This window comes from Mytilus trossulus, chromosome 5 (assembly GCF_036588685.1).
Source record: "Mytilus trossulus isolate FHL-02 chromosome 5, PNRI_Mtr1.1.1.hap1, whole genome shotgun sequence".
NCBI classification, from domain to species: domain Eukaryota; kingdom Metazoa; phylum Mollusca; class Bivalvia; order Mytilida; family Mytilidae; genus Mytilus; species Mytilus trossulus.
In genome coordinates this window covers 71413951-71427798 of record NC_086377.1, presented here as the reverse complement: position 1 = coordinate 71427798, position 13848 = coordinate 71413951, and the positions used below count along the sequence as shown (strand labels likewise).

General features: G+C 31.4%; 2 protein-coding genes across 4 annotated transcripts; one reads left to right on the top strand and one right to left on the bottom strand.

Moving 5' to 3' along the window:
• Positions 1-333: 333 nt before the first annotated feature.
• LOC134719139 (uncharacterized) lies at positions 334-4951 on the bottom strand. The gene is made up of 3 exons (XM_063582115.1): positions 4812-4951; positions 3591-3818; positions 334-3083 (listed from the first exon to the last, which is right to left on the bottom strand). Exons 1-3 carry the CDS (start codon positions 4863-4865, stop codon positions 498-500), a joined length of 2868 nt encoding a protein of 955 aa, XP_063438185.1. The 5' UTR covers positions 4866-4951; the 3' UTR covers positions 334-497.
• A 327-nt stretch (positions 4952-5278) lies between these two features.
• Positions 5279-11106, top strand: LOC134719140 (uncharacterized). 3 transcript variants are annotated; one of them, XM_063582116.1, is made up of 5 exons: positions 5279-5531; positions 6174-7004; positions 7501-7850; positions 9058-9313; positions 9805-11106. In XM_063582116.1, exons 1-5 carry the CDS (start codon positions 5327-5329, stop codon positions 9942-9944), a joined length of 1782 nt encoding a protein of 593 aa, XP_063438186.1. In that variant the 5' UTR covers positions 5279-5326; the 3' UTR covers positions 9945-11106. The 3 variants fall into 3 exon arrangements, with proteins under 3 accessions (XP_063438186.1, XP_063438187.1, XP_063438188.1); XM_063582117.1 differs by lacking the exon at positions 9805-11106 and adding an exon at positions 8421-8467 and having other exon boundaries at positions 9058-9285; XM_063582118.1 differs by lacking the exon at positions 9805-11106 and adding an exon at positions 8421-8467 and having other exon boundaries at positions 9061-9194.
• The last annotated feature ends 2742 nt before the right edge of the window (positions 11107-13848 follow it).

Sequence of the window (13848 nt, the reverse complement as noted above, 5' to 3'; positions counted from 1 at the left end):
AGTTATTTAATTTTTATTTCACAGACTAGATTTCAGCTTTATAAGCTTGGCAGTTATTTTATATAGCAGTTTCATTAGAATTTCTTTTAACTCTAAAAACATTTCTTGGCAGTTGTATTGAAATCAGAATAAACATGATAAATGTTGATCATCTTCAACTGACAATATATGTGCATGTATAAAATATTTGTTTTAGCTTATAATTTTACCCCATGCCATATATATACTCATGATCCTGAAACTCATCATTGTACTTAACAAGTACTTAATATTAATATTTAAAAAAACTTCTTAATACTCTTATTAATAAAGAAATAATATCATAACAAATAAATCATTTCAGGTATATTATTAGATCATATAATAAACAGATATATCTTGATGGTTGACATAAATACGTTTATACTCATGTACATTTTTACAGATTATCTATTAATTATTTTCCTGAAATTAATCTGAGCTAATATCATATGTTCATAATAAAGGATTTTCTTACTTTAATCTTTCTCATATTTGTTTGGAAACTCGACAACAAAAAGATTTTTTCCACATTTCACAAAAGTGCATACTTTCAAAATATTTTGTAAAGGAACTGCAACAATATTTTCAAATTGAGTTGTTACTTGGTGACAAGACTGTTGATTTGTATATGATAACAATGTTGTAAACGGATGTATAAGAGCCACATTCAAAATTCCACCGTCAAAATTTTCTATCTGAATAAATGTTTTTACACTCCCAAAATGTACTACATCTAGTGCATCATACTTCACAACACTCTGATTTCTTTTAAGTAAGCGCCCATAGGAAGTACCGTAAACTGCACTTGATATTTTGGTTATGAATATTTTTTTGTATTCAACTATATCAAGTTGAGGCAAGCATGTTCCTAGAAAATCACATACAGCAGTGTATTCTGAATCATCAAGTCTCATTTTAAATGTTTGCCCTAAGTGAAATATTCCCTCTTCGATACAATCTGCATTGTGAATGAAATTTGGTCTTGTCATGCTATTAAATAAGGCTTCATCTGTTGATCCTTTGTCAATATGAAGTTCCTGTAATGTTGGTAGTGCTTGCATTTTTGTAATTGCATTAATAACTTGCATTTCAATTCCAGTAGTTCCGTGAATGTTTTTAATAATATAGCCATTAAGATCTTCAAAAGCAAAACAATTATTCACAAACAATGGTCCATTAGCGCGTACACAATCAGTGATATGCAAAAGCTGATGACAATTCATTGTTAGATATCTAGAAGAATATAAATTTGGGAAATTCTCAATGAAAAGAAATAAACATCTTTCGGCATTCTTTAGATCCTTGTCGGAAACATTTTCCCTTGCTAGGTTGTAAATTCCACGAACTAATAAAGAAAAATGTAAATAATATTCATTTGGCAAGATATCATGAAGGACAGGCAAACTCCAAAGAAATAAAAAGTTCCGATACTCTGCAGACTTCCAATGGCTTAAATCATCTAAACTTCTTGGTGGTCTGGTTATATGTAAGTTTGGATGTATTGAACTTAGTCTTGTGTTTACTGATCCTTTATGTATAAACATTGAAAAATTCTCTGTTTTATGTTGCTTGTCAAACCACAAAGTAAGAAGCATTTTCATAACTCCAGCACATACCCCATGCATATAATCAATGACAAATCCATGGATAACATTGAAATGTTTCAAAAACATGAACCAGAAAGGTCCCTTGATCCCTCGAACAATAAAGTTCTTTTCATTTGTTTGGATTTTCCCAACAACTTGATTAACGTCGTCTTGTAAATTCTCCACTGTTCTTAATGGTCCCTTAGGTTCATTTTCACAATATGGGAAAATGTGAACGTGTCCTCGTTTGTTAGTGGTATAAGTTTCACCTGGTTGAAGACAAAACCAGCATCCATATTTTCCGTTAAACTGCATACTATTGCTGACTAGACATCTTGCTGGTAAATCACATACACAGTTCAGTAATGTACCCATCAAAGTAAAATTGCTCCCACAATTGTCTACGAGTTCTACCCCATCTTCTAGCTTGCAGAGTTCTTCATGCAATGGTTTTAAATAACTCCACATAAGTGGCTTCTTTGCTCCAATCCATAAACCATAATAAACAATGTTTTCTTTAAGTTTTCTTTCTGAAGGTGGTAGTTCATTTATGATCATAAAAACTGGCCACATGGACATACTTGAACTTTTAAATATTTGAACTCCATCTGTATTCATTGAAAAGGATATTGAATTGGGGTTTTTAAGAAAGCCCTTTTGAAAAACATTTTTGTAATTTGATCCATCATATATATCACGGTAGTTATTGTCAGGATTTTTTGAATAATGATCAAATCTGTAAGACCGAATTTTCTGCAAGAAAGAACTTCTTTTAGCCATAAGCTGCAACTGTGCTATGACAGAATGTTGAATGAAGTAACCAACCGATCCAAACTGAGTTAAATCTTTTTCACAGTGTTTGTTTGTACAAGTTTTAGCATCCTTTTGAGTGTGTGTTCCACAATGTGAACAAAGATAGTGAATTGTAGGGAAATTTACAAATTTCTTAAGATACTCTTTAACAGTATAGACACTTTTAATCATGTTATTTTCATCTGGCATTATCATATTCATTACTGCAATAATGTAACTGAGTGCTTCATCAGACAATTTGAATCTAATGCTTAGACTACATATCATTAGCAAAATTAGTCCTACAGATTTAGAACATCCTACATAAAGAGGAATGTTTGTATCTCTAACTTCATTTTCTGTTGGATTTGGTCTTTCTGGTATATTGGGTGTTTCATCAATTATAGTCTCTGCAATAGGATCAATGATAACAGAAGCATTTTCCTCATCAGCAAATTCAGTATCTGCCAACTGACCATCAATTGGTAGTTCATCTATCTCCTCATTTACTAGTTCATTGTATTCAAAGTTTTGTGTTCTCTGATTAATGTTAACAGTGTTTGTTATATGATCTTCACTTATGACAGAACTGTTGTCCATATCAGCATCAATGCAATCTTGATCAGCTACAACTGTATTGATATCAACACGATCAATTGTAGAACTTGTCTTTAAATTTCTCAACTAGAAAAAAAAAATGAAAATAATTTACATTTTTATTATATAATGTACATTAACATGATTAAGGTAAACATATATATATATAATCCCAAACTGAATAATTTGATTTAAAATTAATAAATATATATAATGAAAAAAAAAACACTGCTGACCAACAGCTTTATTAACAGGCACTAACCTTCACCCTAACCAAAGACAGTAGTGTAACAGTATACCATGAAAAGACAAACTATAAAAAAATAATTAAAGCCCTTTATCATTGTTTATAGCTTGCTGTTTGGTGCCAGCTAACACTCTGTTTTGAAGACCATACTTTGACCTATAATTGTTGCTTTAAATACATTGTGACTTGGATGGAGAGTTGTCTCATTAGCACTCATACCACAATTTCTCATTCATATAGTACGTACAGTACATGTACAATAAAGTCAATATGTATAAAAAATTAAGAGAAATGGAAAAATAAAATATTCATACATGAGAAGAGGTATTGTTTCTTTTATAACTTACCATAAATGTCTCATCTACATAGTTTTTTGCACTTGTTGATGATGGAACTTCATCTTCTGGTATACATGTAGGACTTGGGGAACAAGCAGATCCTATATTATCTGATTCTATTACTACAGCTATGGTATCTTCCTCATAAGAAGCTGTGTGTATATCATGGTTGTCATATTTACTACATGTTGTGACAGTTTCTTCTTGATCATTGTCTGAATGTTCATCAATTCCAGTCTAAAATGTACAAAAATATACATAAAAACATATTTGTAAATATGTAGGAACAAAAGCATAACGTCAGGTACCCAGATCGTCCACCCCATTTTATTTTGATAGTCTGTCAATGGCGAATGCAGATCAGAAATGTGACTGAAAACCAGTACTGTATGTCAGACAATCAGTGTTTACATGCTAATTAAATGTATGTGTGAAAAATACTTGAGAAGTCTATATACTTGTTCAAAAATAAAAATCAACAATAATGCAACATATATATAGAGTTTTTTTTCAATTGTCAAAAACCACCTCCAAACTGGGTGATTTGGGTACCCAGACGGTATAAATTAAATACATGTGCATGTTCAATATGTATACAGTCATGGCGTAAGTGCAAAAGTTTGTAAATCAGTGGCAGATCCAGAACTTTTTATAGAAAAGGGGGGTATTGACTGACCAAAAAGGGGAGGGGCTCCAGTCTGGCTTCACTTTCACTTCAGTGTATTAATTATCCAAATTTGCCCATGTAAAAAGGGGGCAGCCCCTTATGACAGTACTTTCTCACTACCCCTCCCCCTTTCGGCCTTTGTAAGTTTTGATCTGCCTAGGGGCGGATGCAGGAATTTTCGAAAGGGGGAGAGCTAACCCAGGGCAAAGGGGGGGGGGGTGTAAAACATATGTCCCGATACAAATGCATTGATCGGCCAAAATAAAGGGGGGGTGCGAACCCCCCCCCCCCCCCCCTCTCTGGATCCGCCACTGCTGCCACTGACCACATATGAACGCCATTTCTATCGGAATGCACACATCCCACAACACAATATTATTGTCTTCTTTACGAATACAATAGTGTATGTCAAAGTAAAGCAAATCTGTACAAATCAAATCGATGTCGAGAACCTCGGAAGAATAATCTTCAGTCTTCATTGACATTCATTGCCGATTGTCATATTGGTCTTGAGAATTCTTACTTATTTTACTTTCTGAATTTGTAGTGCAACATGTACTTACCTCAGTTTTACGTCTTTTATTATAAGGTCCTCTTTTTTTCTGATTCTTCGGCATTTTTACATATATATTTATCACTGTTTGTAAGTTTTATCTGAACAAACGTGAGTTCAAAATAATCACAACTTCCGGTGTCAGATTTTCCAATTCGTAAATTAATCAGGATGAATAATTATGGATTTAATTTTGCAATCAACTTTCAATTTGAGTAATTTTTTATCATTTAATTCTTTCAAAGCCGTTAAAACAAAAAAAAACATTTAATTACTTCACAAATAATCCACGGATCATACTCGTTTACCTCCGTCTAACATCGGAAATCAACATCCTCTTTGTTCTTCTTCGCCGGAAAAGGCCGAGTAATAGCAAAATTCAAATTTTGAACCCGACTGGTTTCCTGTTTTAAGTCAAAGTGTACGCTGAGCACAAACCTGATATCGATAACGTACCAGATTGCAATTGACCGCCATCATCAGATCAGAGAAAATAATATCAACACAAATAATAACGCAATAAATATGGAGTTTCTAGTTATTTATTTTGCCTTTGACAATGCATTTGAAGCAGTCAATATGTCAAAGGTAGAATGTGATAAAACAGAGGCGGAAATGGTGAAGGGAACTAAATGCCAGGTACCTTTCGAGACCGAAAGCATCAGTGAGGATGGCAAAGACACTGTGGAGACAAAACTTTATGATGGCATTATTCTCTGTTCTGGACAAGGTAAGAAAAGTGTTGAGTTATTTTCCAAAAAAAATGATAGTACACATTGGCATGAACATAAGAAATTAAAAAAAAATGGAATAATTTTGTTAGTCTTGCATTTGGCTTAATTTGGAGAAAAAGGGGAGGGGGGATGGTGTTAGGTACAAAAAAATACATTACAATATTACCAGAGTGATATAAAGTGTGTAGAAGATATATATACACATACTATTTCCAAAGACCAACTTGTGTATGTAGTTGGTGTCATCATATAGTATATTATATATATATACATGCAGACAGCTAGTGGATGCAAATGACATGTATTTTATAAATGAAAAATATTATCTTAAAATTTATGTTATATAGTCTAATAATAAGAATCCCTTGATCCTCTTAATTCATGAACCATGCACATTTATTCTTGACAGCGGCAGATCCATAGGGGAGTTCAGGGTTGGAACCCCCCTTTTTTTGGATGATCAATGCATTTGAATGGGGACATATAAATTTGTATATACATATTTCTCCTTGATTGGAACCCCCTTTTAAAATGGTTGGATCGATCCGACCCTGCTTGATATAATTAAATTTAAGAAAATATCATTTGATTTATTTATGAAAATAAAATCATAACATATTACATGATATTAATTGCAGTTAAAAAGAAAGCAGAAGAGTTGGCAAACCAATGTCAAAAGAAATTAACAGATGGTCTACCAGTTCAGACATTGTTTAAAGATTTTCAAGCCAACACCAAAAGAAATGCCTCATCCAAATTAACAGAGGCCATAAAGGAGCTACAAGATGAAGAACCATGTCCATCTGAGAAGAAGAAAGTGAAAAAGGACAAAGTCTCAACCAAGTCAACTATTAAGTCTAAGAAAGTACATGTAGCAACATCAAATGGTTCAGCAAAACCCGCCAAAAAATCAACAGATACATGTAAGGCTACAGCTGTTAAGAGTGCTCTTCATCCTGATAAGATGGCTGAAATTTCAGCAATGTTGAACATAGAACAGTCTCAAGGAAAAGAAGATCTAAATTTGGTTAAAGTTATGAGCAGTACTACTTGTACTTCAACACCTAAAAGACAGGACATATGCAGCCCAAAAAAGACAGTCACTTCTATGTATGAAGATATATCACCTGTTAAACAGACAGTTACAATTGATCCCATATCAATTGCAAGTTTAAGGCGCTCACCAAGAAAACACTGTAGTTCAGTTCTGTTTACCCACAAATTGGATGATGCAGTACAAATACATGTACCAAAAGAAAACATATCAACAATAGGCCAGTCAACTGACAAATGGGATGGTGTTTTTGTCGACTCAGTTAATAGCATCTATGACATGGACAAGAAAGAAGTGCATGAATTGCATTCGAACTTTGGGAAAGAAACTGATGAGTTTGAAAAACTTAACAATGATCATGACATGCCAACAGACAGTAGTCAAGAGCAGACTAAAAAGGAACTTATATGTAATCGTAAGTTTTTATAAAATTGTAACACCAAGTGAATGATAAAGTATTTGTTGTAGGATTTTAACACAAAATCATTTACAATGTGAGTTTTTCTAAATACTTGTTTTCTCAATGAAATTGTAAGCAACCAGATCATATTATTTATAAGTTAAAGTTAACTACATTTACAAAATCAGTTTAATGAATAAAACATACACTAAAGTCAAAACTGAAGACAGCAACTTGTTAACTGGATCCTATAGATTTGAAAAGGTAAATACAAATGTTCATTTAATTTATACATGACCATTACATGATGTACATGTACACACAAAGTTAAATTATATAATATGGGACTTGGGTATACATGAACAACATGAAATTAGAATTTAACTGAATCAGCCTTCAATCAGGTATAAAAAACCATTTAATTGTTGTATTCATAAATTTAACATGCTTGGAACATTTTTGTACATACATGTATATATACAAATACATGTACATTTTTTTATACTTATAGTTCTTGGAATAACCAAAGAGGAAGCAGCCACAACCAGCATGGTATTGGGAAGGTTGTCAAAAATACTAGGTGGTCATGATTTTATTAGTTCAAATAATACTCCATTTAAACCACCCAGCATGCCTAGTATCTTTAACAATGATCCTGATGAAATTAATGAACCCGATGTCAGTAGCATTATCAACACAGAGAATGATTCAATAGTGGACATGAGTACAGAAGAACAAGACAATTCGCAATCTACTTGGAGCTCAAAGGACAGCTGTAATGTTAGTCAAAACAGTTCAAATGCATGTTCTGAGGCTGAATCTTCAAACTCTAGGATTAGAGGATCCAAACCCGATGACAAGGTATATATATAATACATACAATTTTTAAGAATAATATGGCATGGGCTTTCAAGCATGTGAATGAAATGATTTCAAAAGTTGTTTAGTGCTCAATAACAGTCACATTTTACTTGTCAGACATGTACATGTAAGTTTGTAATTCAACATACATACATTGTTCCAGTAATCCTCATGACTAGGCTAACAGTGTATATGTTTTTTCAGTTTAAAAACGCAGTACAAACAAGAACCAACGTACATTTTGTATACTGATTTTAATTATCAATAATACATATATGTTAAAATTTAAATGCATGTGCACTTATAGTTTAATTTAGCAAAGACGAGAACTTAAATGGATGCCTAAAAAGATAAATGCATAATTTAAACCCCTGTCTTGATTTGTATGATTAACTAAAATCTTATTGATTCCATAAATGCATACCATTTGATTTAATATTTACACTGTTTTGCATGATACTGTACATGTTGATCAACACCTTCAAATACTAATATACTGTATGATTTGTAATTTAATTTGCTATGCTGTTTTTCCTAAAAATAGTTTTCTTTTTTTGCATGTTAATTCAGTTAATTGAAAAGATCAACATCAACCTGGGCATTTTCCTCTATCAGTGGTAAGTAAATTAAAGGGATTTTTTTTTTCAGTGAGTTTGGATAAAACAAGATGATTTATTAATTATCTTCATTACTGAAGTGTATGTGTTCCAAAAATCTTTCATCTACTTTTATATGTGTTCGAATGATAAATGAGAAAAGCTTATTCACGTCAACCATGAGACATTACAAGTGTCCAGCAGGTGGGCAGTTTAAATTTAAATGTCTCCCTTGACAGAAATTTTTTCAAACTCAACTGAATTGTCTTTCTAAAGTATTTATACATGACGTGTGTGAGTTATAATAAATTGTTTTCTGGAACAGACCTACTTAAGAAGTTCCTTTTCTGCATAAATAATGTAATACAAACTACCCATTGTACATTAGGTCTAATGTTATTATACACACTGCTGTCTGCATGCATTCAGCTATGTTGTTATAAATGTAATTTATATGTACATTTTGTTGTATAATTATTATAGACAGTCTTTCTGTGCATACATGATATAGCTGCAAAAAAATGTATTTAAAATTGTAAAAAGTATCTAAAAAATTATTAATATAGTACACATTCATGTACATGAATTCACAATTTGTTTTATTCTTTCAGCAGCTGACTGTTCTTATAAAAGACTCCTTGGACCCTAACAAGTTCAAGGATGTTCTAGTAGTAAAAACTGAGGAAAGACATGCACGTTTGCAGGCCAAATCTTCAAAGAGACCAGCCATAGCCTTATTGAATGCTATATTGACATGTGTTTTCACCAAAGCAGAATTAGCTGTTTCTTCTGGACTAGGCATCAGAAAGATGAAAGGAGAAGTAGCTAGTTGCCCGTTGGATGGTACAAAAATTGAAGCAATACGAGGTAATTTAAATATAAGCATTCTGTTCTTTTATACATACATGTAATATCATGTACAATGTACTGTAATTTTGCAATGTTTTTTACATGTATATATGTATAAATAAAATTGAAAATAATGCATACATGTTGTTTTATAAGCTAGATTATACAAAAAACCATTATTTTCAGTATTAAACATACAGTATACAACTGATATACACGTACATGATATATATACAAGTCTAAATCAAAACAACAATTTATATATATAAATAAAAACATAATTAGAATAATGAATGGAATGGGGGTCGGGGAATATGATGATGAAAGCTTACATCAAATCATATAGTCACACTTTAATAAAATGATTTATTTCCCTAAGTCATCATGTTTTTGTTCTGGGTATATATAAAATGATGTTTTCTTATTAATGCATGCATGTACATGTTAAAATGATGATCATGATCATTGCGAAACCAAATGCTTAAGTAAAAAATACTTTTTATTTGCAGAGTATATCATGTACCATTGTACGCGTGAGGGATGGCAGCTGCCTTCTAAAGTTGAATTTAATACAACAATAACCAACAAAGTTACAAACTGCAGAAGGAAACTGTTAACTCATCCAGTGCTCAAGAAAAAATCTTGTTGAATTACAATTAATGTACATTTGGATATGGACATACACAACAATCAACTGGATTATTTGCGTCATAATTTTTCTTTACATAAATTTATACATGTGTTGAGTGAACATGGCTTTTATATACACATGTATTTATAAGATGGAAATTTTTTAGTGTTGTCTTAATAATAGTGTGATAGAATTATGAATTCTAGCTAAGCTATCCATTCTCTTTTAAAAAAGTGGCAGGATTCTATTAAGTGTGTGTATAAAAGTGAAAGATGGGTCCTTGTACTATTTAGCAAAGAACACAATAACATTTAGATATTTGCATACATGTACATGAATGTGCATTAGTGGCACACAATATATATTGAAAGTAAATACAATGTATATTTGTATATATGGGATATAGTTTATATGGAAAATGTGTTTATTGAGAAGTATAAGTTTAATTCTTATTGAGGTAAGTTGCTGTATTGCCATGAATATTACTTTATCAAGTTTCCTGCCAGCTAGCTATCTGACTATAAAACCCTATTTTGAATACATGTATATAAAAATGTAGGTTGTTAAACATGCATGGTGACTGGACACATCCCCCCTTAGAATAAAGATCTGATGAAAATACTTTTTTTATATTGAAAGACCATTTTTAATTACATATATAATGGTATATACATTTGTGTACTTTGTCAAACTGCTATACATATATATTTAACATGTTCAATGTAACTATTAATTCAATGAGCTAAATCTTTTTCATTAAAACAAAACATTTGGTACTTATAAATCCTCAGTGCCCCTTAATTCATGCTAATTTACTGGTGTAAATAATATTTTTTTAAATGATTTTAATGATCACTTAATTTCATGTAAATGTACTGTATGTTCTTTATATGATGTGTTTTGATATTTTGAATTATTAGCTGATCAGTTCATATATCATGAAAATTATGCTTAAATTACATTTCTAATAATTTGATTACCAGTACGTATCATGATATTCAATGTTAAGCTATGAGCTACATACATATATAGCTAGAAAATTGATTTCCATTTCTTGAAATTACATATATATTGCATGCATTTTATTCTGACATCAATATTTGTTATCATATTGAAAAGCTAAACATATTATTTAAGTTACATGTACTTCAGGATTGTTAATTAATAAAAATAAATTTGTTCTGATGTTTATTATATTTTATTGCTTTAATAGTTACTAAGTGCTCGTCACTTTGGTCATTTACATGTAGCAGTATAAGCAGTACCTTTATGAATATGCATAATTCATGACCATATAAGTATTCTCCTTAGCAGTTGCATCCCAGTTTTCCATGCATATTAATTATCTGGTAGCAGTTAATTATGAATATTCATGAAATGAAAGCAGTTTTTAGTACTAAATTTAAATATTTCGTGAAAAAAACTGCCAAGGAACTGCCTAAAGCAGCTAAGGAACTGTGAAGGTTAAGGAAAACTGCTAATTTTTGTATATGAAGTAACTGGTTAATTTTGGAAGGTTAAGAACTGCCAAGCATTAAAAACTGCTTAATTTGTGAACTGTGAAGGCTAATGAACTGCCAAGAAACTGCCTTTCACTTTGACTTGGGCATCCATCAAAACTGACCATATATGCACTTTAATTTGTAAATCTATATACCCGCATAGTAAATCAGCCATATTTTTTATGTCAGGATTCAATGCATAATACAATCATGACAATGGACAGCAAAATTGCAATACAATAACAAAAAATTTTGGTTCTCATAAATTTAGGATACCAGCATGTCCTCATTTTATTTAAAATATTGATACGTAACAAAATTTCAGTAGTTTTGATACCTCTAGCTGACTTGTACAACAAAATTATTTGACCGCATTACCAAAACTGACCATATGTGAACTTTAAATTGTAAATCTATATACCAGCATAGTAAATCAGCCTTATTTTTAATGTCAGGATTCAATGTATAATACAATCATGACAATTGACAGCAATATTGCAATATAATAACAACAAATTTTTGTTCCCCTAAATTAAGGGTGCCAGCATGTCCTCTTTTTACTTAAAATACAGATACGTAACAAAATTTCAGTAGTTTTGATGCCTCCAGTTGACTTGTACAACAGAATTATTTGACCGCGTCCACCAAAACTGACCATATATGCACTTTAATTTGTAAATCTTTTTACCTGCATAGTAAATCAGCCATATTTTGTATGTCAGTATTCTATGTATAATACAATCATGACAATGGACAGCAATATTGCAATATAATAACAACAAATTTTTGTTCGCATAAATTTAGGATACCAGCATGTCCTCATTTTATTCAAAATATTGATACGTAACAAAATTTCAGTAGTTTTGATACCTCCAGCTGACCTGTACAACAAAATTGTTTGACCACATTACCAAAACTGACCATATGTGAACTTTTAATTGTAAATCTATATACCAGCATAGTAAATCAGCCTTATTTTTAATGTTAGGATTCAATGTATATTACAATCATGACAATGGACAGCAATATTGCAATATAATAACAACAAATTTTTGTTCGCCTAAATTAAGGGTGCCAGCATGTCCTCTTTTAACTTAAAATACTGATAGGTAACGAAATTTCAGTAGTTTTGATGCCTCCAGTTGACTTGTACAACAAAATTATTTGACCGCATCCACCAAAACTGACCATATATGCACTTTAATTTGTAAATCTATATACCCGCATAGTAAATCAGCCATATTTTTTATGTCAGGATTCAATGTATAATACAATCATGACAATGGACAGCAATATTGCAATATAATAACAACAAATTTTTGTTCGCATAAATTTAGGATACCAGCATGTCCTCATTTTATTCAAAATATTGATATGTAACAAAATTTCAGTAGTTTTGATACCTCCTGCTGACTTGTACAACAAAAATATTTTACCGCATCCACCAAAACTCAGACCATATGTGCACTTTAATTTGAAAATCTATATACCTGTACAGTAAATCAGTCTTTTTTTTTATGTCAGGATTTAATGTATAATATAATCATGACAATGGACAGCAATATTGCAATTTAATAACAACAAATTTTTGTTCGCATAAATTTAGGATACCAGTGTGTCCTCCTTTTATTCAAAATATTGATACGTAACAAAATTTCAGTAGTTTTAATACCTCATGCTGACTTGGAAAACAAAACTATTTGACCAAAACTGATCATATGTGCACTTTTATTTGCAAATCTATATACCCGCATACCATTGTACAGAGCACCTTAATGTCTTTTCCTGGCGCTCCTGTTCACATTTTAGTAGGACCGTAAATGTACACGTAATCAATATTATTGGAAAACTATTAATGCAAAAAATATTCTGAATAAATTGAGAATGTCAGAATTTCATCTCTTTATTCATAATAACAGTCACATCATATATATAGGAGTTCATGACGGTGTACGTGTAAAACAAAACTATTATGCCACATCATCAAAGTACCAACACTTACATGTCTGAATTCATTTGTACTATTTACAATGATTTAATAAAAAAAAGTATACGAGGTTCTCTTCTTGGAATCTACTATGTCGGTTGATTGATTTTGTTTATAGTTAAACGTCAAGTGGCAACTATTTCATTAAAGTGCACATTGAGTATAATTTTAGGACGTCCCATATAAATATCGGCAATGACAAATCTCTCGATAAATCTGACGAATTTGACGAGATTGTTGATAGTTTTACCACACCGTATGCTTACGGACACTGTACAATTTCTGTTAAAATATTCTGCGGGAAATAGAATAGTAAATCCAATGCAAACAAGTTGAATATCAATGAAATATCCATGCAAGTATAAATTTATGCATAAAGTAAAATTTAGGAAGGGACAGGTAAACAACGGGGAACGAAGTAACGTCGACAATG